The 24,378-nt window shown below is 48.2% G+C and overlaps 4 protein-coding genes across 4 annotated transcripts; all 4 read left to right on the top strand.

Annotated features, from left to right (window-relative positions):
- Nucleotides 1–1,244: 1,244 nt before the first annotated feature.
- LOC308150710 (uracil nucleotide/cysteinyl leukotriene receptor-like) lies at nt 1,245–4,341 on the top strand (the record flags this gene model as incomplete). Its single annotated transcript, XM_080523512.1, has 3 exons — nt 1,245–2,129; nt 2,293–2,598; nt 4,336–4,341. 3 exons carry the CDS (start codon nt 1,245–1,247, stop codon nt 4,339–4,341), a joined length of 1,197 nt encoding a protein of 398 aa, XP_080379638.1.
- A 2-nt stretch (nt 4,342–4,343) lies between these two features.
- LOC308150711 (uracil nucleotide/cysteinyl leukotriene receptor-like) lies at nt 4,344–7,440 on the top strand (the record flags this gene model as incomplete). The annotated part of the gene is made up of 3 exons (XM_080523513.1): nt 4,344–5,228; nt 5,392–5,697; nt 7,435–7,440. 3 exons carry the CDS (start codon nt 4,344–4,346, stop codon nt 7,438–7,440), a joined length of 1,197 nt encoding a protein of 398 aa, XP_080379639.1.
- A 2-nt stretch (nt 7,441–7,442) lies between these two features.
- On the top strand, nt 7,443–12,072 carry LOC308150713 (uracil nucleotide/cysteinyl leukotriene receptor-like; the record flags this gene model as incomplete). Its single annotated transcript, XM_080523515.1, has 3 exons — nt 7,443–8,327; nt 8,491–8,796; nt 12,067–12,072. The coding sequence occupies 3 exons, from the start codon at nt 7,443–7,445 to the stop codon at nt 12,070–12,072; spliced, it is 1,197 nt and encodes a 398-aa protein (XP_080379641.1).
- Nucleotides 12,073–12,074: 2 nt separating this feature from the next.
- Nucleotides 12,075–19,910, top strand: LOC308150714 (uracil nucleotide/cysteinyl leukotriene receptor-like; the record flags this gene model as incomplete). Its single annotated transcript, XM_080523516.1, has 3 exons — nt 12,075–12,959; nt 13,123–13,436; nt 19,583–19,910. 3 exons carry the CDS (start codon nt 12,075–12,077, stop codon nt 19,908–19,910), a joined length of 1,527 nt encoding a protein of 508 aa, XP_080379642.1.
- Nucleotides 19,911–24,378: the final 4,468 nt, after the last annotated feature.

Raw genomic sequence — 24,378 nt, forward strand, 5'->3', positions numbered from 1 at the left:
TCTGCTGCGCAGCATGCATTTTGGCGACGCATGCGCACTGGCGCACCAGTTATGTGCACCCCTGATTATAACCCCCATGGCGGGCCACCTAGGATAGGATAAAACACTTAAGTATGCATAATGGACCGATTCTATTGGCCGGGGATACGGGCGGAGGTGCGCCGGTGGTGCGCCTCCTGCCGCGAATGCCAGCGAGCCAACCCCCCGGCCGTCCCGCGGGCGCCGTTACACCCTCTCCCCCTGGTCGAGGCCCCGTTTCACCGTATTGGAATGGACATTATCGGCCCATTAGAGCGATGTGCACAAGGCTATCGGTTTGTGTTAGTTTTGGTCGATTATCACACACACCTCCCTACTCACCATCACACACACACACACACACATACACACACCATCACACACACCTCCCTCTCCAGTAGTGCACCTGTTAGTGTGTAATGTGTTTGACAGTTTAGTCTGGATAGACCCCGTCAGCTAGAGCAGTGGTCTTCAACCAGGGGTCCGCGACCCCTAGGGGGTCCGCAGAGGTACTGCAGGGGGTCCGCCAATTTCTATTATGACAATTACTCACCAAATTGACAATTGTTCACCAAAATAATTTGTGAGAATTAAAAAATATAACAAAAATGATATTGAGTAAAGTACAAGCATTAATAGGCAATAATACACTACTTTTGACAAAAACTATTTACAAAATAAATGATTCCCATGATGCAGAGTCTAACATAACGTTAGCTAAAAAAACAACAACACCTGTCTAGCAAGCTAGGTGTTGGTTAAAATGGTGCAGTTCGGTCTTTGTTGTGAAATTAACGTTAATCAATAACGGGAAATTATATATTTTTATCAATCATAAACACATATAGGCTAATAACCCCATATTATTTATTATAGTTATATATATATATATATTATTATATATAAATAATAAGGTGGAATAAAAGGTGAATTAAGTAAATATAAAAGTTATTATAGGCCTTAAACGTTTCTAAATTATGTACAACTTATTTTTTATATTTTGTGAGTTTAGAATGATAAGGTTCTATCTCTGTTTAGGACAGTTCAGAGATATTGAGCGTCAACGTTTTTACATTCCATTATGTTTTGTGAGATGGAACCTTTGTATTTTATTACTATAACTCAAAAATGTTTTGGGCAAAATGGAGATAGAACCTTATAATTCTAACGTCACGATTTCCTGTCTCTAACGTGTGCTCCTGTCTGTCTCTCCCCCAGCTATGAAAATGGAGTCCTCTACCATGGAGGACGTCACGTCCCTCCTGTCCAACCAGTCGTCCGACATCCCCTGCGCCCCGGTGGAGAACACGGTGGAGAACATGCTTTTCGGAGGCTACTACATCCTGGTGTTCCTCCTGGCCCTCAACGGCAACAGCCTGGCCCTGTGGATCTTCTCCCGCCAGCGCGGCACTTCCTCCCCAGCCAACGTCTTCCTGCTCCACCTGGCCGTGGCCGACCTCTCCTACGTGATCATCCTCCCCCTGCGGGCGACCTATCACCTGACGGGCGGCCACTGGCCCTTCGGAGAGATCCCCTGCCGATTGGCCGGCTTCCTGTTCTACGTCAACATGTACGCCAGCCTCTACTTCCTGGCCTGCGTGGCGGGTGACCGCTACCTAGCCGTGGTCCACGCCGTGAGGTCGCTGAAGGTTCGCCGCGCTCGCTACGCCCACGTGATCAGCTTCTCCCTGTGGGCCTTGGTCTCCGTCGCCATGGCGCCCCTGCTGGTGACCAGTCAGACGGCGGAGGTGGACGGTGTGACGGTGTGTCTGCAGCTGTACCGTGAGAAGGCTTCCCGCAAGGCCCTGGTCTCTCTGGCCGTGGCGTTCACCCCGCCCTTCCTGGCGACGCTCTCCTGCTACCTGCTGATCATCCACAGCCTGCGGAGAGGCTCCAGGCTGGAGCCGGCGCTCAAACTACGCGCCCTGCGCACCATCGGTCTAGTCATGCTCATCTACGTGCTCTGCTTCCTGCCCTACCACGCCAGCCGGGCCACCTTCATCCTGGGCTACAGCCATCCAGGCATCTCCTGCCAGACCAAGAGGGGTCTGGCGCTGGCTAACAGACTCACCTCCTCCCTGACCTGCCTCAACGGAGCGCTGGACCCCCTGGTCTACCCTTCAGGCCCAGATGGTGGTGGTCCGGGCTGAGAAGGAGGTCCTTCTGGCTGAGAAGGAGACCCTTCAGGCCCAGATGGTGGTGGTCCGGGCTGAGAAGGAGACCCTGTCCCTGAACTTCAGGGAAATAAACGAACAGTTTTACTCGTCCTTTCAGAAGTTCCAGCGGGTGGCCAGAGAGGACGAGTGGGCCCACCAGCTCCGGCCCAGGCTGCTGACCGGGGAGGCGCAGCTCGCGCTGGCTAGTCTCCCGGCGGCCAGCCAGGCCGACTACCCGACACAGACAGAGTGGTCAGAGGGCCATCTGGGACCGGCTCGGGCTGAGCCCCGGAAGAGCACCGGCGCCGGTTCCGTGCCCGGACCACTGGAGGCCGTCGGGAGGCCGTTCCTGTACGGCGCGGAGGTGGCTGCAGCCCGAGGAGAGATCGGCGGCGGAGGTGGTGGAGCAGGTCGCCCTGGAGAGGTTCGTGGGTTCGTTCCTACCACCACCGGCCCGCCAACCTCACCACCGCCATCGGGCTGGCCGAGAACCACCTGCCCTCTCCAGACCTGGGGGGCGGGGGCCGTCGGGGCACAATTCTCTCACGTCGTTGCAACAACATTTTGGATTTCATGTTTTACAGTTTCAACCGTAATTAATCATATATATATATATATATCTTTGTTCCACCGTGTCATACTGAAAAAGTGGTGGATCAGGTCTGAAGACGAGTGGGCTGACACTTGTAATGACTGGTGTGTTTGGCCAGAGGGCAGTAAAGTCAAGCCTAGAGAGGGAATCCAACTTGAGGGTTTTTAATGGGCTTCTGTTCTGTTACCACCCAAGCACTTAACGACCACAAGGGGTTATGATGTTGTTTTTTATAGGAATTGAATGGTGTTGGTCTGGCCTTTTCCACACATAGGGGCGTGAGGTACGGCCAGACGCGGCGCTCCCCCATATTTTACGTTGGTTAGGGACAGACTATATAGAGTGAGTCGTGACACTCGCAGGGAAGAGGAGATCACCCAGTTACTGGTTCCCCGGGGCCGCCGGGAATCGATATTCCAGGCGGCACATTATAACCCCCATGGCGGGCCACCTAGGATAGGATAAAACACTTAAGTATGCATAATGGACCGATTCTATTGGCCGGGGATACGGGCGGAGGTGCGCCGGTGGTGCGCCTCCTGCCGCGAATGCCAGCGAGCCAACCCCCCGGCCGTCCCGCGGGCGCCGTTACACCCTCTCCCCCTGGTCGAGGCCCCGTTTCACCGTATTGGAATGGACATTATCGGCCCATTAGAGCGATGTGCACAAGGCTATCGGTTTGTGTTAGTTTTGGTCGATTATCACACACACCTCCCTACTCACCATCACACACACACACACACATACACACACCATCACACACACCTCCCTCTCCAGTAGTGCACCTGTTAGTGTGTAATGTGTTTGACAGTTTAGTCTGGATAGACCCCGTCAGCTAGAGCAGTGGTCTTCAACCAGGGGTCCGCGACCCCTAGGGGGTCCGCAGAGGTACTGCAGGGGGTCCGCCAATTTCTATTATGACAATTACTCACCAAATTGACAATTGTTCACCAAAATAATTTGTGAGAATTAAAAAATATAACAAAAATGATATTGAGTAAAGTACAAGCATTAATAGGCAATAATACACTACTTTTGACAAAAACTATTTACAAAATAAATGATTCCCATGATGCAGAGTCTAACATAACGTTAGCTAAAAAAACAACAACACCTGTCTAGCAAGCTAGGTGTTGGTTAAAATGGTGCAGTTCGGTCTTTGTTGTGAAATTAACGTTAATCAATAACGGGAAATTATATATTTTTATCAATCATAAACACATATAGGCTAATAACCCCATATTATTTATTATATAAATAATAAGGTGGAATAAAAGGTGAATTAAGTAAATATAAAAGTTATTATAGGCCTTAAACGTTTCTAAATTATGTACAACTTATTTTTTATATTTTGTGAGTTTAGAATGATAAGGTTCTATCTCTGTTTAGGACAGTTCAGAGATATTGAGCGTCAACGTTTTTACATTCCATTATGTTTTGTGAGATGGAACCTTTGTATTTTATTACTATAACTCAAAAATGTTTTGGGCAAAATGGAGATAGAACCTTATAATTCTAACGTCACGATTTCCTGTCTCTAACGTGTGCTCCTGTCTGTCTCTCCCCCAGCTATGAAAATGGAGTCCTCTACCATGGAGGACGTCACGTCCCTCCTGTCCAACCAGTCGTCCGACATCCCCTGCGCCCCGGTGGAGAACACGGTGGAGAACATGCTTTTCGGAGGCTACTACATCCTGGTGTTCCTCCTGGCCCTCAACGGCAACAGCCTGGCCCTGTGGATCTTCTCCCGCCAGCGCGGCACTTCCTCCCCAGCCAACGTCTTCCTGCTCCACCTGGCCGTGGCCGACCTCTCCTACGTGATCATCCTCCCCCTGCGGGCGACCTATCACCTGACGGGCGGCCACTGGCCCTTCGGAGAGATCCCCTGCCGATTGGCCGGCTTCCTGTTCTACGTCAACATGTACGCCAGCCTCTACTTCCTGGCCTGCGTGGCGGGTGACCGCTACCTAGCCGTGGTCCACGCCGTGAGGTCGCTGAAGGTTCGCCGCGCTCGCTACGCCCACGTGATCAGCTTCTCCCTGTGGGCCTTGGTCTCCGTCGCCATGGCGCCCCTGCTGGTGACCAGTCAGACGGCGGAGGTGGACGGTGTGACGGTGTGTCTGCAGCTGTACCGTGAGAAGGCTTCCCGCAAGGCCCTGGTCTCTCTGGCCGTGGCGTTCACCCCGCCCTTCCTGGCGACGCTCTCCTGCTACCTGCTGATCATCCACAGCCTGCGGAGAGGCTCCAGGCTGGAGCCGGCGCTCAAACTACGCGCCCTGCGCACCATCGGTCTAGTCATGCTCATCTACGTGCTCTGCTTCCTGCCCTACCACGCCAGCCGGGCCACCTTCATCCTGGGCTACAGCCATCCAGGCATCTCCTGCCAGACCAAGAGGGGTCTGGCGCTGGCTAACAGACTCACCTCCTCCCTGACCTGCCTCAACGGAGCGCTGGACCCCCTGGTCTACCCTTCAGGCCCAGATGGTGGTGGTCCGGGCTGAGAAGGAGGTCCTTCTGGCTGAGAAGGAGACCCTTCAGGCCCAGATGGTGGTGGTCCGGGCTGAGAAGGAGACCCTGTCCCTGAACTTCAGGGAAATAAACGAACAGTTTTACTCGTCCTTTCAGAAGTTCCAGCGGGTGGCCAGAGAGGACGAGTGGGCCCACCAGCTCCGGCCCAGGCTGCTGACCGGGGAGGCGCAGCTCGCGCTGGCTAGTCTCCCGGCGGCCAGCCAGGCCGACTACCCGACACAGACAGAGTGGTCAGAGGGCCATCTGGGACCGGCTCGGGCTGAGCCCCGGAAGAGCACCGGCGCCGGTTCCGTGCCCGGACCACTGGAGGCCGTCGGGAGGCCGTTCCTGTACGGCGCGGAGGTGGCTGCAGCCCGAGGAGAGATCGGCGGCGGAGGTGGTGGAGCAGGTCGCCCTGGAGAGGTTCGTGGGTTCGTTCCTACCACCACCGGCCCGCCAACCTCACCACCGCCATCGGGCTGGCCGAGAACCACCTGCCCTCTCCAGACCTGGGGGGCGGGGGCCGTCGGGGCACAATTCTCTCACGTCGTTGCAACAACATTTTGGATTTCATGTTTTACAGTTTCAACCGTAATTAATCATATATATATATATATCTTTGTTCCACCGTGTCATACTGAAAAAGTGGTGGATCAGGTCTGAAGACGAGTGGGCTGACACTTGTAATGACTGGTGTGTTTGGCCAGAGGGCAGTAAAGTCAAGCCTAGAGAGGGAATCCAACTTGAGGGTTTTTAATGGGCTTCTGTTCTGTTACCACCCAAGCACTTAACGACCACAAGGGGTTATGATGTTGTTTTTTATAGGAATTGAATGGTGTTGGTCTGGCCTTTTCCACACATAGGGGCGTGAGGTACGGCCAGACGCGGCGCTCCCCCATATTTTACGTTGGTTAGGGACAGACTATATAGAGTGAGTCGTGACACTCGCAGGGAAGAGGAGATCACCCAGTTACTGGTTCCCCGGGGCCGCCGGGAATCGATATTCCAGGCGGCACATTATAACCCCCATGGCGGGCCACCTAGGATAGGATAAAACACTTAAGTATGCATAATGGACCGATTCTATTGGCCGGGGATACGGGCGGAGGTGCGCCGGTGGTGCGCCTCCTGCCGCGAATGCCAGCGAGCCAACCCCCCGGCCGTCCCGCGGGCGCCGTTACACCCTCTCCCCCTGGTCGAGGCCCCGTTTCACCGTATTGGAATGGACATTATCGGCCCATTAGAGCGATGTGCACAAGGCTATCGGTTTGTGTTAGTTTTGGTCGATTATCACACACACCTCCCTACTCACCATCACACACACACACACACACATACACACACCATCACACACACCTCCCTCTCCAGTAGTGCACCTGTTAGTGTGTAATGTGTTTGACAGTTTAGTCTGGATAGACCCCGTCAGCTAGAGCAGTGGTCTTCAACCAGGGGTCCGCGACCCCTAGGGGGTCCGCAGAGGTACTGCAGGGGGTCCGCCAATTTCTATTATGACAATTACTCACCAAATTGACAATTGTTCACCAAAATAATTTGTGAGAATTAAAAAATATAACAAAAATGATATTGAGTAAAGTACAAGCATTAATAGGCAATAATACACTACTTTTGACAAAAACTATTTACAAAATAAATGATTCCCATGATGCAGAGTCTAACATAACGTTAGCTAAAAAAACAACAACACCTGTCTAGCAAGCTAGGTGTTGGTTAAAATGGTGCAGTTCGGTCTTTGTTGTGAAATTAACGTTAATCAATAACGGGAAATTATATATTTTTATCAATCATAAACACATATAGGCTAATAACCCCATATTATTTATTATATAAATAATAAGGTGGAATAAAAGGTGAATTAAGTAAATATAAAAGTTATTATAGGCCTTAAACGTTTCTAAATTATGTACAACTTATTTTTTATATTTTGTGAGTTTAGAATGATAAGGTTCTATCTCTGTTTAGGACAGTTCAGAGATATTGAGCGTCAACGTTTTTACATTCCATTATGTTTTGTGAGATGGAACCTTTGTATTTTATTACTATAACTCAAAAATGTTTTGGGCAAAATGGAGATAGAACCTTATAATTCTAACGTCACGATTTCCTGTCTCTAACGTGTGCTCCTGTCTGTCTCTCCCCCAGCTATGAAAATGGAGTCCTCTACCATGGAGGACGTCACGTCCCTCCTGTCCAACCAGTCGTCCGACATCCCCTGCGCCCCGGTGGAGAACACGGTGGAGAACATGCTTTTCGGAGGCTACTACATCCTGGTGTTCCTCCTGGCCCTCAACGGCAACAGCCTGGCCCTGTGGATCTTCTCCCGCCAGCGCGGCACTTCCTCCCCAGCCAACGTCTTCCTGCTCCACCTGGCCGTGGCCGACCTCTCCTACGTGATCATCCTCCCCCTGCGGGCGACCTATCACCTGACGGGCGGCCACTGGCCCTTCGGAGAGATCCCCTGCCGATTGGCCGGCTTCCTGTTCTACGTCAACATGTACGCCAGCCTCTACTTCCTGGCCTGCGTGGCGGGTGACCGCTACCTAGCCGTGGTCCACGCCGTGAGGTCGCTGAAGGTTCGCCGCGCTCGCTACGCCCACGTGATCAGCTTCTCCCTGTGGGCCTTGGTCTCCGTCGCCATGGCGCCCCTGCTGGTGACCAGTCAGACGGCGGAGGTGGACGGTGTGACGGTGTGTCTGCAGCTGTACCGTGAGAAGGCTTCCCGCAAGGCCCTGGTCTCTCTGGCCGTGGCGTTCACCCCGCCCTTCCTGGCGACGCTCTCCTGCTACCTGCTGATCATCCACAGCCTGCGGAGAGGCTCCAGGCTGGAGCCGGCGCTCAAACTACGCGCCCTGCGCACCATCGGTCTAGTCATGCTCATCTACGTGCTCTGCTTCCTGCCCTACCACGCCAGCCGGGCCACCTTCATCCTGGGCTACAGCCATCCAGGCATCTCCTGCCAGACCAAGAGGGGTCTGGCGCTGGCTAACAGACTCACCTCCTCCCTGACCTGCCTCAACGGAGCGCTGGACCCCCTGGTCTACCCTTCAGGCCCAGATGGTGGTGGTCCGGGCTGAGAAGGAGGTCCTTCTGGCTGAGAAGGAGACCCTTCAGGCCCAGATGGTGGTGGTCCGGGCTGAGAAGGAGACCCTGTCCCTGAACTTCAGGGAAATAAACGAACAGTTTTACTCGTCCTTTCAGAAGTTCCAGCGGGTGGCCAGAGAGGACGAGTGGGCCCACCAGCTCCGGCCCAGGCTGCTGACCGGGGAGGCGCAGCTCGCGCTGGCTAGTCTCCCGGCGGCCAGCCAGGCCGACTACCCGACACAGACAGAGTGGTCAGAGGGCCATCTGGGACCGGCTCGGGCTGAGCCCCGGAAGAGCACCGGCGCCGGTTCCGTGCCCGGACCACTGGAGGCCGTCGGGAGGCCGTTCCTGTACGGCGCGGAGGTGGCTGCAGCCCGAGGAGAGATCGGCGGCGGAGGTGGTGGAGCAGGTCGCCCTGGAGAGGTTCGTGGGTTCGTTCCTACCACCACCGGCCCGCCAACCTCACCACCGCCATCGGGCTGGCCGAGAACCACCTGCCCTCTCCAGACCTGGGGGGCGGGGGCCGTCGGGGCACAATTCTCTCACGTCGTTGCAACAACATTTTGGATTTCATGTTTTACAGTTTCAACCGTAATTAATCATATATATATATATATCTTTGTTCCACCGTGTCATACTGAAAAAGTGGTGGATCAGGTCTGAAGACGAGTGGGCTGACACTTGTAATGACTGGTGTGTTTGGCCAGAGGGCAGTAAAGTCAAGCCTAGAGAGGGAATCCAACTTGAGGGTTTTTAATGGGCTTCTGTTCTGTTACCACCCAAGCACTTAACGACCACAAGGGGTTATGATGTTGTTTTTTATAGGAATTGAATGGTGTTGGTCTGGCCTTTTCCACACATAGGGGCGTGAGGTACGGCCAGACGCGGCGCTCCCCCATATTTTACGTTGGTTAGGGACAGACTATATAGAGTGAGTCGTGACACTCGCAGGGAAGAGGAGATCACCCAGTTACTGGTTCCCCGGGGCCGCCGGGAATCGATATTCCAGGCGGCACATTATAACCCCCATGGCGGGCCACCTAGGATAGGATAAAACACTTAAGTATGCATAATGGACCGATTCTATTGGCCGGGGATACGGGCGGAGGTGCGCCGGTGGTGCGCCTCCTGCCGCGAATGCCAGCGAGCCAACCCCCCGGCCGTCCCGCGGGCGCCGTTACACCCTCTCCCCCTGGTCGAGGCCCCGTTTCACCGTATTGGAATGGACATTATCGGCCCATTAGAGCGATGTGCACAAGGCTATCGGTTTGTGTTAGTTTTGGTCGATTATCACACACACCTCCCTACTCACCATCACACACACACACACATACACACACACATACACACACCATCACACACACCTCCCTCTCCAGTAGTGCACCTGTTAGTGTGTAATGTGTTTGACAGTTTAGTCTGGATAGACCCCGTCAGCTAGAGCAGTGGTCTTCAACCAGGGGTCCGCGACCCCTAGGGGGTCCGCAGAGGTACTGCAGGGGGTCCGCCAATTTCTATTATGACAATTACTCACCAAATTGACAATTGTTCACCAAAATAATTTGTGAGAATTAAAAAATATAACAAAAATGATATTGAGTAAAGTACAAGCATTAATAGGCAATAATACACTACTTTTGACAAAAACTATTTACAAAATAAATGATTCCCATGATGCAGAGTCTAACATAACGTTAGCTAAAAAAACAACAACACCTGTCTAGCAAGCTAGGTGTTGGTTAAAATGGTGCAGTTCGGTCTTTGTTGTGAAATTAACGTTAATCAATAACGGGAAATTATATATTTTTATCAATCATAAACACATATAGGCTAATAACCCCATATTATTTCCGTGCCCGGACCACTGGAGGCCGTCGGGAGGCCGTTCCTGTACGGCGCGGAGGTGGCTGCAGCCCGAGGAGAGATCGGCGGCGGAGGTGGTGGAGCAGGTCGCCCTGGAGAGGTTCGTGGGTTCGTTCCTACCACCACCGGCCCGCCAACCTCACCACCGCCATCGGGCTGGCCGAGAACCACCTGCCCTCTCCAGACCTGGGGGGCGGGGGCCGTCGGGGCACAATTCTCTCACGTCGTTGCAACAACATTTTGGATTTCATGTTTTACAGTTTCAACCGTAATTAATCATATATATATATATATCTTTGTTCCACCGTGTCATACTGAAAAAGTGGTGGATCAGGTCTGAAGACGAGTGGGCTGACACTTGTAATGACTGGTGTGTTTGGCCAGAGGGCAGTAAAGTCAAGCCTAGAGAGGGAATCCAACTTGAGGGTTTTTAATGGGCTTCTGTTCTGTTACCACCCAAGCACTTAACGACCACAAGGGGTTATGATGTTGTTTTTTATAGGAATTGAATGGTGTTGGTCTGGCCTTTTCCACACATAGGGGCGTGAGGTACGGCCAGACGCGGCGCTCCCCCATATTTTACGTTGGTTAGGGACAGACTATATAGAGTGAGTCGTGACACTCGCAGGGAAGAGGAGATCACCCAGTTACTGGTTCCCCGGGGCCGCCGGGAATCGATATTCCAGGCGGCACATTATAACCCCCATGGCGGGCCACCTAGGATAGGATAAAACACTTAAGTATGCATAATGGACCGATTCTATTGGCCGGGGATACGGGCGGAGGTGCGCCGGTGGTGCGCCTCCTGCCGCGAATGCCAGCGAGCCAACCCCCCGGCCGTCCCGCGGGCGCCGTTACACCCTCTCCCCCTGGTCGAGGCCCCGTTTCACCGTATTGGAATGGACATTATCGGCCCATTAGAGCGATGTGCACAAGGCTATCGGTTTGTGTTAGTTTTGGTCGATTATCACACACACCTCCCTACTCACCATCACACACACACACACATACACACACCATCACACACACCTCCCTCTCCAGTAGTGCACCTGTTAGTGTGTAATGTGTTTGACAGTTTAGTCTGGATAGACCCCGTCAGCTAGAGCAGTGGTCTTCAACCAGGGGTCCGCGGCCCCTAGGGGGTCCGCAGAGGTACTGCAGGGGGTCCGCCAATTTCTATTATGACAATTACTCACCAAATTGACAATTGTTCACCAAAATAATTTGTGAGAATTAAAAAATATAACAAAAATGATATTGAGTAAAGTACAAGCATTAATAGGCAATAATACACTACTTTTGACAAAAACTATTTACAAAATAAATGATTCCCATGATGCAGAGTCTAACATAACGTTAGCTAAAAAAACAACAACACCTGTCTAGCAAGCTAGGTGTTGGTTAAAATGGTGCAGTTCGGTCTTTGTTGTGAAATTAACGTTAATCAATAACGGGAAATTATATATTTTTATCAATCATAAACACATATAGGCTAATAACCCCATATTATTTATTATATAAATAATAAGGTGGAATAAAAGGTGAATTAAGTAAATATAAAAGTTATTATAGGCCTTAAACGTTTCTAAATTATGTACAACTTATTTTTTATATTTTGTGAGTTTAGAATGATAAGGTTCTATCTCTGTTTAGGACAGTTCAGAGATATTGAGCGTCAACGTTTTTACATTCCATTATGTTTTGTGAGATGGAACCTTTGTATTTTATTACTATAACTCAAAAATGTTTTGGGCAAAATGGAGATAGAACCTTATAATTCTAACGTCACGATTTCCTGTCTCTAACGTGTGCTCCTGTCTGTCTCTCCCCCAGCTATGAAAATGGAGTCCTCTACCATGGAGGACGTCACGTCCCTCCTGTCCAACCAGTCGTCCGACATCCCCTGCGCCCCGGTGGAGAACACGGTGGAGAACATGCTTTTCGGAGGCTACTACATCCTGGTGTTCCTCCTGGCCCTCAACGGCAACAGCCTGGCCCTGTGGATCTTCTCCCGCCAGCGCGGCACTTCCTCCCCAGCCAACGTCTTCCTGCTCCACCTGGCCGTGGCCGACCTCTCCTACGTGATCATCCTCCCCCTGCGGGCGACCTATCACCTGACGGGCGGCCACTGGCCCTTCGGAGAGATCCCCTGCCGATTGGCCGGCTTCCTGTTCTACGTCAACATGTACGCCAGCCTCTACTTCCTGGCCTGCGTGGCGGGTGACCGCTACCTAGCCGTGGTCCACGCCGTGAGGTCGCTGAAGGTTCGCCGCGCTCGCTACGCCCACGTGATCAGCTTCTCCCTGTGGGCCTTGGTCTCCGTCGCCATGGCGCCCCTGCTGGTGACCAGTCAGACGGCGGAGGTGGACGGTGTGACGGTGTGTCTGCAGCTGTACCGTGAGAAGGCTTCCCGCAAGGCCCTGGTCTCTCTGGCCGTGGCGTTCACCCCGCCCTTCCTGGCGACGCTCTCCTGCTACCTGCTGATCATCCACAGCCTGCGGAGAGGCTCCAGGCTGGAGCCGGCGCTCAAACTACGCGCCCTGCGCACCATCGGTCTAGTCATGCTCATCTACGTGCTCTGCTTCCTGCCCTACCACGCCAGCCGGGCCACCTTCATCCTGGGCTACAGCCATCCAGGCATCTCCTGCCAGACCAAGAGGGGTCTGGCGCTGGCTAACAGACTCACCTCCTCCCTGACCTGCCTCAACGGAGCGCTGGACCCCCTGGTCTACCCTTCAGGCCCAGATGGTGGTGGTCCGGGCTGAGAAGGAGGTCCTTCTGGCTGAGAAGGAGACCCTTCAGGCCCAGATGGTGGTGGTCCGGGCTGAGAAGGAGACCCTGTCCCTGAACTTCAGGGAAATAAACGAACAGTTTTACTCGTCCTTTCAGAAGTTCCAGCGGGTGGCCAGAGAGGACGAGTGGGCCCACCAGCTCCGGCCCAGGCTGCTGACCGGGGAGGCGCAGCTCGCGCTGGCTAGTCTCCCGGCGGCCAGCCAGGCCGACTACCCGACACAGACAGAGTGGTCAGAGGGCCATCTGGGACCGGCTCGGGCTGAGCCCCGGAAGAGCACCGGCGCCGGTTCCGTGCCCGGACCACTGGAGGCCGTCGGGAGGCCGTTCCTGTACGGCGCGGAGGTGGCTGCAGCCCGAGGAGAGATCGGCGGCGGAGGTGGTGGAGCAGGTCGCCCTGGAGAGGTTCGTGGGTTCGTTCCTACCACCACCGGCCCGCCAACCTCACCACCGCCATCGGGCTGGCCGAGAACCACCTGCCCTCTCCAGACCTGGGGGGCGGGGGCCGTCGGGGCACAATTCTCTCACGTCGTTGCAACAACATTTTGGATTTCATGTTTTACAGTTTCAACCGTAATTAATCATATATATATATATATCTTTGTTCCACCGTGTCATACTGAAAAAGTGGTGGATCAGGTCTGAAGACGAGTGGGCTGACACTTGTAATGACTGGTGTGTTTGGCCAGAGGGCAGTAAAGTCAAGCCTAGAGAGGGAATCCAACTTGAGGGTTTTTAATGGGCTTCTGTTCTGTTACCACCCAAGCACTTAACGACCACAAGGGGTTATGATGTTGTTTTTTATAGGAATTGAATGGTGTTGGTCTGGCCTTTTCCACACATAGGGGCGTGAGGTACGGCCAGACGCGGCGCTCCCCCATATTTTACGTTGGTTAGGGACAGACTATATAGAGTGAGTCGTGACACTCGCAGGGAAGAGGAGATCACCCAGTTACTGGTTCCCCGGGGCCGCCGGGAATCGATATTCCAGGCGGCACATTATAACCCCCATGGCGGGCCACCTAGGATAGGATAAAACACTTAAGTATGCATAATGGACCGATTCTATTGGCCGGGGATACGGGCGGAGGTGCGCCGGTGGTGCGCCTCCTGCCGCGAATGCCAGCGAGCCAACCCCCCGGCCGTCCCGCGGGCGCCGTTACACCCTCTCCCCCTGGTCGAGGCCCCGTTTCACCGTATTGGAATGGACATTATCGGCCCATTAGAGCGATGTGCACAAGGCTATCGGTTTGTGTTAGTTTTGGTCGATTACACAACCCGGTACCTCGAGGCAATTCCCCCGGAAAGAGACATTTATCAGCCAGTGTGTATGCAATAAACTGTTCTTATACCCGCCAGTACTATTGTCCGTCTCCCTCTGTGACCAAACCTGTTACACATACATTCTAAATATTCCATTTGATGTCATAATGCAGTTAATGGAAGTTCTAGATTGCACAGTAAAATTCTAGAATGATAATCTAGTTTTCCAACCCTGTACCAGTGGTAAATGAGTCCACAACCCCCTTCCTCTCATGGTAAATTGCTTCCATGTTCTAAGAATGTTGCATACATTCTAAATATTCCATTTGATGTCATAATGCACTCAAGCAGACATTATACATTGCAGTTAATGGAAGTTCTAGATTGCACAGTAACATTCTAGAATGATCTGCAGAAATATTTTACTCCTGAAAATTAGTGACATTTCTTTAGAGTCTACCTGACGCCAGAGGTCAAATCTGAAGTGGATGAAGTTTACAGTCTATAGAAACACTGTAGAAAGTGTCATGCTTTAGTCATAAAATGCACAATTGTTATGCCTATCAGCCTCACTATATACAGGTGCAACTCCAAAAAATAGAATATCGTGCAAAAGTTCATTCATTTAAGTAATTCAACTTAAAGGGTTAAACTTAAATATTATATAGACTCACTGCATTGTACATATGCATGATTATACTTTTCAGAGGGCTGACATTTCTGTATTTAAAATCCTTTTCTTATTGATTTCATGTAATATTAAAATTTCTGAGATATTTAATTTGGGGTTTTCATAAGCTGTGAGCCATAATCATCACATTTATAACAAATAAAGGCTTTAAATATCTCGCTTTGCATGTAATGAGTCTATATAATATCTAAGTTTAACTCTTTAAGTTGAATTACTGAAATAAATGAACTTTAGCATGATATTCTAATTTTTTAAGTTGCACCTGTAAGTTCCCATTCCGTGCATCATATGCAGGTTAGGTTCTCACTGATCTCTGTGTGAGTGACACAGACACAGTTGAGTGACAGACACACAGTTGAGTGACAGTTGAGTGACAGACACAGTTGAGTGACAGTTGAGTGACACAGACACAGTTGAGTGACAGTTGAGTGACACAGACACAGTTGAGTGACACAGACACAGTTGAGTGACAGACACACAGTTGAGTCCACAACCCCCTTCCTCTCATGGTAAATTGCTTCCATGTTCTAAGAATGTTGCATACGTTCTAAATGTTCCATTTGATGTCATAATTGGGTCGGCCCAGGATGGAACCCTCCAGGCTTGTCACAGTGTGCAAGTTCTCATTTCACATCATGTGACTCACTGTGGTTTGCCAGCGGATAATTTTCTTCTTCTCTAATTTGTGCAAGACTTCCTGTCCACCGCGGCCGTGAACATGACAAGGCCTTCTGAGCTGCTACAGCTACAGTTACTGAACAGAGAGAGAGACAAAGAGAGAGTGGCGATGGGGGGGCTTCTCTAATGTGTGTGTGTGTGTGTGTGTATATATATACCATGTGTGTGTGTGTGTGTGTCATACTACAGTCTGTAAAGGGATGGTGATATGAAATGAAGAGGCTTTGAAAGTTCAAACCACTTGAGTAGTTGAGTTATATTTAGATATGCTCTAAAAACTACAAAAACATTCTTAATCTCAGCACTTTGTGAGATCAATGAATATGACAGCTTCATTTGTCTGAATCGAAAAAGGGACGTCACAATTATAACATAATCGATTGAATAAAACATTTGTAAACTCACTTTTGTGACTATTTGTTCTGTTATACAGTAGAAGATATTATTTAACTCTACTTATTGATACTACATTACACCTGTATGCACACTAATCTGAGTTTATCTAATTTCCTGTATTCATTCAAAGCAGCATCATTTCCTATTCATTATACATCGCTAAGATCCAATGGAAGATATGGCAGCGTAGTCCCTTAACATGTCAACCTTTCACATGACTTCCCTTTTCAGACCAGAGGACTCCACTTCCTTCAAACCTAACACACACACACACACACACAGGCTAACGTTCAGCCACACAATGTCTCCATTTAATCTGACAGTCCAGCATGACAGTGGTTGAGAGATTCGTTTTTTCCCCTGAGTATCGCAGTTAATAATTAAAACAGTGAAAGAAGAGGTGTGTCTGATCAGGAGGCTAGCCTCATTTCTTTCCACTTGTTGCTGTGTGTTGCTGTGTGTCTCAGGGTGCTCACATTATTATAAATCAGATGCTCTTAACATACTGTATTTTCATTATTAGCTAGTTATCATTGTAATGTTTAAGTATTTTGGCGATTTTGAGTGTAATGAATACTGGGTGTGTATAATTGAGGATGTTCAGACAATTAAATTCACTTGGATTGATCAGATCCATTGATCACATTAATAATCAGTGTAGTCCAGGTCCCAGAGCTTTAGAACGGTGATGGTGAGGTAGCAGACTGGCTGTCTGGCTTATTAAAACAAAAACACAAGTTGTCCTTCAGTCTCTGCATGTGTCGTAATTACATTTAACAGAATGTACGTTTGATAAATGTTATTGATTTAATGGCTTGCAAAGGGAATCGAATATGCTTAAAAACTGTTTAATAAGGGTGACTGTGATGGTAATATGAGAGAGATAGATCTTCTCTATGTGATATTATACGTTTGTCTAATGGTCTGTTTCTGTGGTGGTTTTATCATCACTGCATATCAAACATCAACACCTGATGAATAAAGTCCCTGTTACCTGACACCTGTGAATGAGTGAGTGATTCATTTATCACAGAGGTGAATAAAGTCGCCCACATTGTCAACATCCTAGACTGCCAAGGGAGACTTTATTCACCAAAAATGCATCAATTATGACACTTCATTTTGTAGCCAATCAAAGTGTTGTTGCTAGGTAGATACCACATAAAACACTGGACACTCTAGTCTTCATTCCGTCCTCTAGTAGAGGCTGTTAGACCAAAATATAGCGCGTTGACTTCAGTTCATGCAACACATGTCCTGTTTGGCATGCAAGTACCTTAGGGTCATAGAAAAACTTTTATCCAAAGACACAAGTGAGATCTGCTTTTTTTTCAAAATGGCCGCCAACAATACATCAGAACCCATTGGCAATTACCACACCCCATATATTTGCTACTGTTATAGCTATAATTACAAATTTGGTGTCAAACTGTACATTTGTGGGGTCAGGGAATCCTGGTACAGAGTCAAGGAGCTCTCTCACCAGGTAAGACTCACAGAAACACCTTCACACATCCTGGTACAGAGTCAAGGAGCTCTCTCACCAGGTAAGACTCACAGAAACACCTTCACACATCCTGGTACAGAGTCCTGGTACCTTTGTGACTTTGTGGTTTTATTGTCCATGAATTATATGAATTATTGTCCATGCATAAAAATGTTTCAGAAGATCTTTTGTGACAGCACAAGCTGGCCTTTGTAAATAGTAGGCCTAATGGTAATTGGGAAATTACTCCATGGAAATCTACTGTTACATTATGTGTAAAAATGAATAGACCATGCATACATCCAATACATACATGTTAAAATCATTTATAAGATGAAAAATCCATTACAGACTGCACTTATATAGCGTCTTTATCCAAAGCGCTTTACAACGGCCTCTCATTCACCCATTCACACACCAATGGCGGCCAAGTTACCATGCAAGGCGCCGGCCCGCTCACTGGGAGCAATTTGGGGTTCAGTGTCTTGCCCAAGGACACTTCGACACGTGGCCAGCCGGAGACTGACCCGCAGATACACCAGTCTTGCGATCATTGGGCACCGCCTCTATACCTCCTGAGCCACACCTTTGTATTCTGAAATATTTGTTTCACACACATTATATACAATTCTAGATTAAAAAAAGGTTCAAGGCAGGGATGCAAACTGGTGATGGCCCAAAAAGGTGAGACTATTTTTCTCACTAAGACAATTATCAATGTGTGGATAACATTTTTGTTGACGGGGTTGTGGTGGATAGCGCTAGCACTAATGGTGGTCTCAGCGGCGGCCCTAACCTTAACACCCGCATAATTATGTTGAAAACAGGTTGCTTACTGTGACTGTCCTCCACACTGTCTAGAATTGTATCTAGCTGCATGAAGCCAAAAGTTATTTCAACAGCAGCGGAGTTTAGCAGACAGCAAGATTAGTTAGAAGAATAGTCATCATGTGACTTGGATGAGACGTAGACCCCCCCCCACCCCAAATATTTTTTTTGCAGATCTACACGATTCACGTGGATGACCTATTTTGAAGTAAAAACGGCTAATTTAGCAGAAAGGTGACAAGTTTGCACCCCTGACAGTAGAAGACAGGGATCGCCTTGCCAAAATAGAATCCCAACTTAAAAAACTGGACAAGTTAGACATGCTCGACTTGCTAATATCTGAACTCGAGGCTTTGAAGGTGGCAACAGAATTTAATAACAATTTGATCATGGAGTTGAAACAAACAAACACCGAGCTCCAGAAGGACGTAAAATCACTCAAATGCATCTCAACTACACTGCAGGCTGAAAACAAACAACTAAACGTTGCAATCCTCGATCTCAAGTGTAGGAGTATGCGAGAATATCGTAATTACTGGAGTGAAGGAAGATGAGTCGGAGGATTATGCAAAAACAGAAGACAAAAGTTTCTTAAACACAATCTGAAAATGTCTGATGAATTGGTGGCGAAGATCAACTTCCAACGAGCACATCGCTTTGGCAAAAAGATTCCATCGAAGCCAAGGCCAATAGTTGCCAGGCTAACTCATTTCAAAATGAAGACGGCGATTCTGGAAAGAGGGCGCGAATTGAAAGGTACCCCATTCTCAGTAAATGATCAATACCCTCCCGAGGTAATGTCGAGACGACGCATTCTATTTCCAATCCAGAAAGATCTACGCGCAAAGGGTATGAAAACTAAACTGGTGGTCGACAAGCTATATGTCAACAATCAACTCCATCGAGACCCCAGCATCAACTGGTTATAGTGAGAAACCTCTGTTCCTAGCCAACTGTAAGTTGTAAGTAGCAACAAACGGCCAGTAAAAGAAAGTTGACCAAACAAACGTATGAAACGATAATGATGGGTCTTATCTACACAACATTTCGGATGGAGGTATTATTAGGCAGTGTAAACTTTCCACCTAGGACATAGCCTATAAGGCCTAACTAACATTAGGTGTCACCAAAGTTTTACATGAAAAATGTAACTGTTTTATTGATAACCAGGATAGCCTTTGATGGATCACATCAAGCTTTTAAGATTCCAACAAAAGGAAGTCCTCCACTGAGGAGCCAGAGACTGAGGAAAACAAAGCTAAGAAGAAGAAGAGCCTGGAGCAGTTTGTGTACAGAGTGAAGGTCATGCTCACCCTCAACCACTGCCAGGACGCCTTCTGGCTGGGCAACCTGAAGAACAGGGACCTGAAGGGTGAGGAGATCCTCTCTCAGCAGCCACAGGGCAGCGATGAAGAGGAGGAAGGCTCACAGCTGCCTCAGGATCAGGAGGAGGAGGCTCATGAGAGTGAATCTGGGGGGAGGAGGAATGACACCAGGGAGGAAGAGGAGGATGATGAAGTTGTCACAGATGACTCTGATGACTAGTACAGCGTTGGAGAGGACTGTGGACTTTTCTCTCTAAGTCCTCATGGTCACAAGTTTTTCATGTTTTGCTAAATGAGAGCAATGTTGTCACTTTGTTTGTGAAACGTTTTCTAAAAGTGTTGCTGGTCTCGTTCCTTGGGGATTAATAAACTGAAACTTTTGTTGAGTTATCTTGAGCCTTTATGTAAACGAGTCTTGTTCCCATCGGCCTCGAGGCTGCAGGTATGATGGAGATATTGATATGATATTGATATGATATAGATCTGTATAGCAGAGCACGTTGTTCTTCGGTGAAATTAACAGAAGGTTCTCAAAACCAAACTGCTTAATAATGAAAAGCATACAGGCCCTACATCCTAAAAGCCATACCTTCCTGCAGGATGACCAGGTATTTGGCTTAAGTGAAACATATGGATGTGACCGTGAAGATCTTACTCATCAGCTTCACCAAGCTAGGAGAATTTTGAAAATGAAAGCAGAGAGTGGGGTTGTACAGTTGACAAGCACTTTAGACTTAACTGTGTTTTTAGAGCAATACCCAGAAGTTTTTCATGAGCTTTTCAGACTTTGCAAAATAGCTGTAACCCTTCCAGTCAGCAGCGCTGGCTGTGAGCGGAGCTTTTCAGCTCTGAAGCTCATTAAAAATAATTTGTGGACAACCATGCTAGACAGCAGGCTAAGCCATTTAGGTGTGCTAAGCATTGAATCAAGACGAGCTAAGGCATTGAACATGGATGACTTTATAAAAGTGTTTGCAAGCAAACACAAGAACAGGCGAATTAACCTGTTTTGAGTCAGTGCAATGTATGCACAGTGTACTGGTATTGTTAACATTCAAAACATGTTGATTCTATTTCTGGACAAAAACTGCTAAATACATTTAAAAAAATAAAAAAGCAGAAAATTGGAATATCACCTAACATACGTAGGCCGATACACGTTACATTTTACAACATCTATTTATCAAATTAATAAATGAAATGAAAAAATACATGTACTGTATATGTTAGTTTTTTTCTTTGCAGTTTTTGTCCAGAAATAGAATCAACATGTTTTTTCATGTTAACAATACCAGTACACTGGTATGTACTGGTATTGTTATCCAGTACACTTCAGTAGATGTGGCTTTGAATTTCTCGTAATCTGATTTCATTATTTGCCAAAACCAAGTTTACAATGGCAGCTTCCTGTACCCCGGTGAACATTTGGCATTTTTTCCCCCACAGTAGAGTAAATTGTACAGGAAACTTGAAACTTTACAGTTAAGAGAAGCAATTAGAAAAAATTGTAAGAAAAAGAAAGGAGAGGCAGCTAGTCCCAGTGCGCACCAGACTAGCGAAATAAGGTCCGTCCGTCTGGCCCTTATTTCCACTGAATATAGCCGTTCTATTGATTGGACCGGTACGTCCCCCACATATGAGCGAACGTGTAGTTGTGAAAATGTAAATGAAACATGCATGTAATATCAGTACTGCACTTCTGGTTGAATACTAAACTGCATGTTGTTGTATATAGTTGAATACAAGTGAATCTAGTTCGTCAGAGATCTTTCCACGTTTGTTTGCGCTATTATTCCAATACAGCAGGTGGCGCTGTTGCAATTCTTCTACCGTCATATATAGGAGGAGTACTGGTCGGACAGCGAACACAACTTCCTGGACCCCAACATCGGCGGCTGAAAATGATGAAACACCCGATCAACTTCCGGTTCAGCGACAAGTGTTCTCAATCGGACAAGAAACGGTTTCATGTGGTAAGAGTTCCCCAATCGAGAGTGAGTGTCAGCGGTGAAGCTGACGGCAGCTCGCGAGCAGGAGGTGACGAGTCGGATTGTTTGACACGTTTCTGCGGCTGGACAGGAGTTGCTAGAGGGAAGTGACGGTGTAGGAAGGGTATGATGGACTGGACAGGAGTTGCTAGAGGGAAGTGACGGTGTAGGAAGGGTATGATGGAGTCGGAGGAGGAGGGGGGTGAGCACGTGGGTCGCAACAAGCGGAAAAAACAGGAAAGAGAGGATCAGGTTGGATCAAATGCTATGAGAAAAGATGAAGAGTTTAAGGTGTTTGTTTCTCTGGAGAAAGAGGGAGCAACATTTGATGGGTGGAGTCCTATGCAAATAACTAAAACTGTGTATAAGGAAATCGGGGAGGTGAGGAGTGTTAGGAAGTTAAGAAATGGTTCATTGTTGGTGGAGTGCAAGGATGAGGAACAGCTAAAGAAAGCAGTCAAGGTAACTGTATTGAACGGTCAGAAAGTAAGAAGTGTAAAAGTTCGAAAAGGAAGCAGAGGAGTTATAACCGGTATCCCTGTTAAAGTTTCAGTAGAAGAGGTGAAAGCTAACATTAAAAATGTAAAGGTGAGCGAAGCGAGGAGATTGAAGACTAAAAGAGATGGGATTCTTTGCGATAGTCTATCAATTTTGCTTACTTTTGAGGAAGAACGCCTCCCAGAGAGAGTGTTCATTGGCTACATGAGCTACGAAGTGAAGGTGTACATACCTCCCCCGTTACGGTGCTACAAGTGTCAAAGATTCGGGCATATAGCGGCAGTGTGCAAAGGGAAGATAAGATGCAGTAAATGTGGAGGAGAACACAAATATGAGGAATGCAGGGAGGGGGCAAATCAAAAATGTTGTAATTGTGGTGGCAATCACAGTGCAGCATATGGGGGGTGTGAGGTATTCAAACGCATGAGAGAAGTTCAAAAGGTTAAAGCTGAGCAAGGGCTGTCTTATGCAGAAGCAGTTAAGCAAATCCCCAAACCAGTTATTGTGGCAAAGGAAGGGAATAACATGAAGGGAGGAGAAAGTAGGCCTACAGCGCCGTGTGGAAAAAGTCAGGATGACACATTGATTGTAAAGAAAATTGATTTTGTGCTTTTTATTGCTGATGTTATCAATGGAGCTGCCCAAATACATAGTAGAACAGATAGAATTAAGATTATAGTTAAGTCTGCCAGAAAGTACTTAAATGCGCAAGGGATGGAGTGGGGAGATGTAGTAGATGCGCTTAATGAATCAGGTACTAGTAGTGTCGAGGAATCATCTCAATCAAAGACATGTTCAGACATATAATAATGGTATTAACTATCCTCCAATGGAATGCAAGGAGTTTGATTTCTAATGGGCAGGAATTTAAAAAGTATGTTGAAGATCTGGAGGTTATGCCAAATGTAATATGTGTACAAGAATCCTGGCTGATTCCTAAACTAGATTTTGTGATAGCAGGATATGTGTCAGTTAGACGGGACAGAGATACCGGTAGGGGTGGGGGGGTCATCACCTTTATTCAGAGTGGCATACAGTACAGGGAGGTGAGGAAAGGAGATGACTTGGAGTTTATCATTATTGAGGTGTGGTCGAAGGAGGGTAAAATCCTGATCAGTAATTTCTATAACCCATGTAGACAGTTAGAAATTAAACAACTGGAAGGTATTTGGAAGGATCTGTCTGGGAAAACAATCTGGTGTGGGGATTTTAATGCGCATAACACACTATGGGGAGATAGGGATGATGCTAATGGGACTATTATAGAGGAGTTCATGGGAGAGGAGGGTCTAGTGTGTCTTATCTATTCTAGTTGCAGACCCATCGTTATCACCAGAGGGACTGAATCAGTCTTAGACTTAACCATAGTATCCAGGAATGTGGCAGATAAATGTGAGTGGAAAGTTCTTGCAGGGAATACCATTGGAAGTGATCATTACCCCATCAGGGTTCGGGTGGGGGTGGAACTGGGAAAGGATTGTGAAATAAGAGGAGGGAGATGGATACTATAGAAAGCGGATTGGGGGAAGTTTGCAGAAGTAAGTGAAGAGTGGTTGTCCTTGGTCGATGGGAGTAGGGGCATTGAAGAGGTATGCAGCGAAATTAACGCAGGTATAGTGGCTGCAGCAGGGGAGGCGATACCGAAATCAGGGCCAAGGCAAATGAATAGAAGAGTACCGTGGTGGTCAAAAGAATGCAAAGATGCTGTTAAAATAAGGAATGGAGCATTTAGGAGACTGAAGAATCTCCATAACTTTCAGCTACTGACTGAATATAAGAGAGCACAGGCACTAGTAAGGAGAGCTGTTAGGAAGGCAAAGAGGGAGCACTGGAGAAAGTTCTGTGACTCTGTGGGACGTACTACTCCAATAGGGCAGGTGTGGGGAATGGTTAAAAATATGAAAGGGATAGGGAGGAAATATGGGTATCCTATGCTTATTGAAGGTGATGATGTTATTGTTACAAGCAAAGAGAAAGCTGAAGTCATTGCTAGAACATTGGTTAGGGTACATAGCTCTGACAACTTAAGTCTGGAAGAGAAGAAAGGGAGGGAAGAGACTATGTTAAGGTATCCTGATGTAGATGTGAGGGTGGATGGAGTAGAGGGCAGCTTGGATGCATTGTTCACTAGAGCGGAACTACTTAAGGTGCTGAGGAAGTTAAAGAAATCTGCTCCAGGGAGGGACTCTATCTGTTATATCA

The sequence above is a fragment of the Nansenia antarctica genome (genome assembly GCF_963989245.1).
Source record: "Nansenia antarctica genome assembly, chromosome: 2".
Classification (NCBI taxonomy): domain Eukaryota; kingdom Metazoa; phylum Chordata; class Actinopteri; order Argentiniformes; family Microstomatidae; genus Nansenia; species Nansenia antarctica.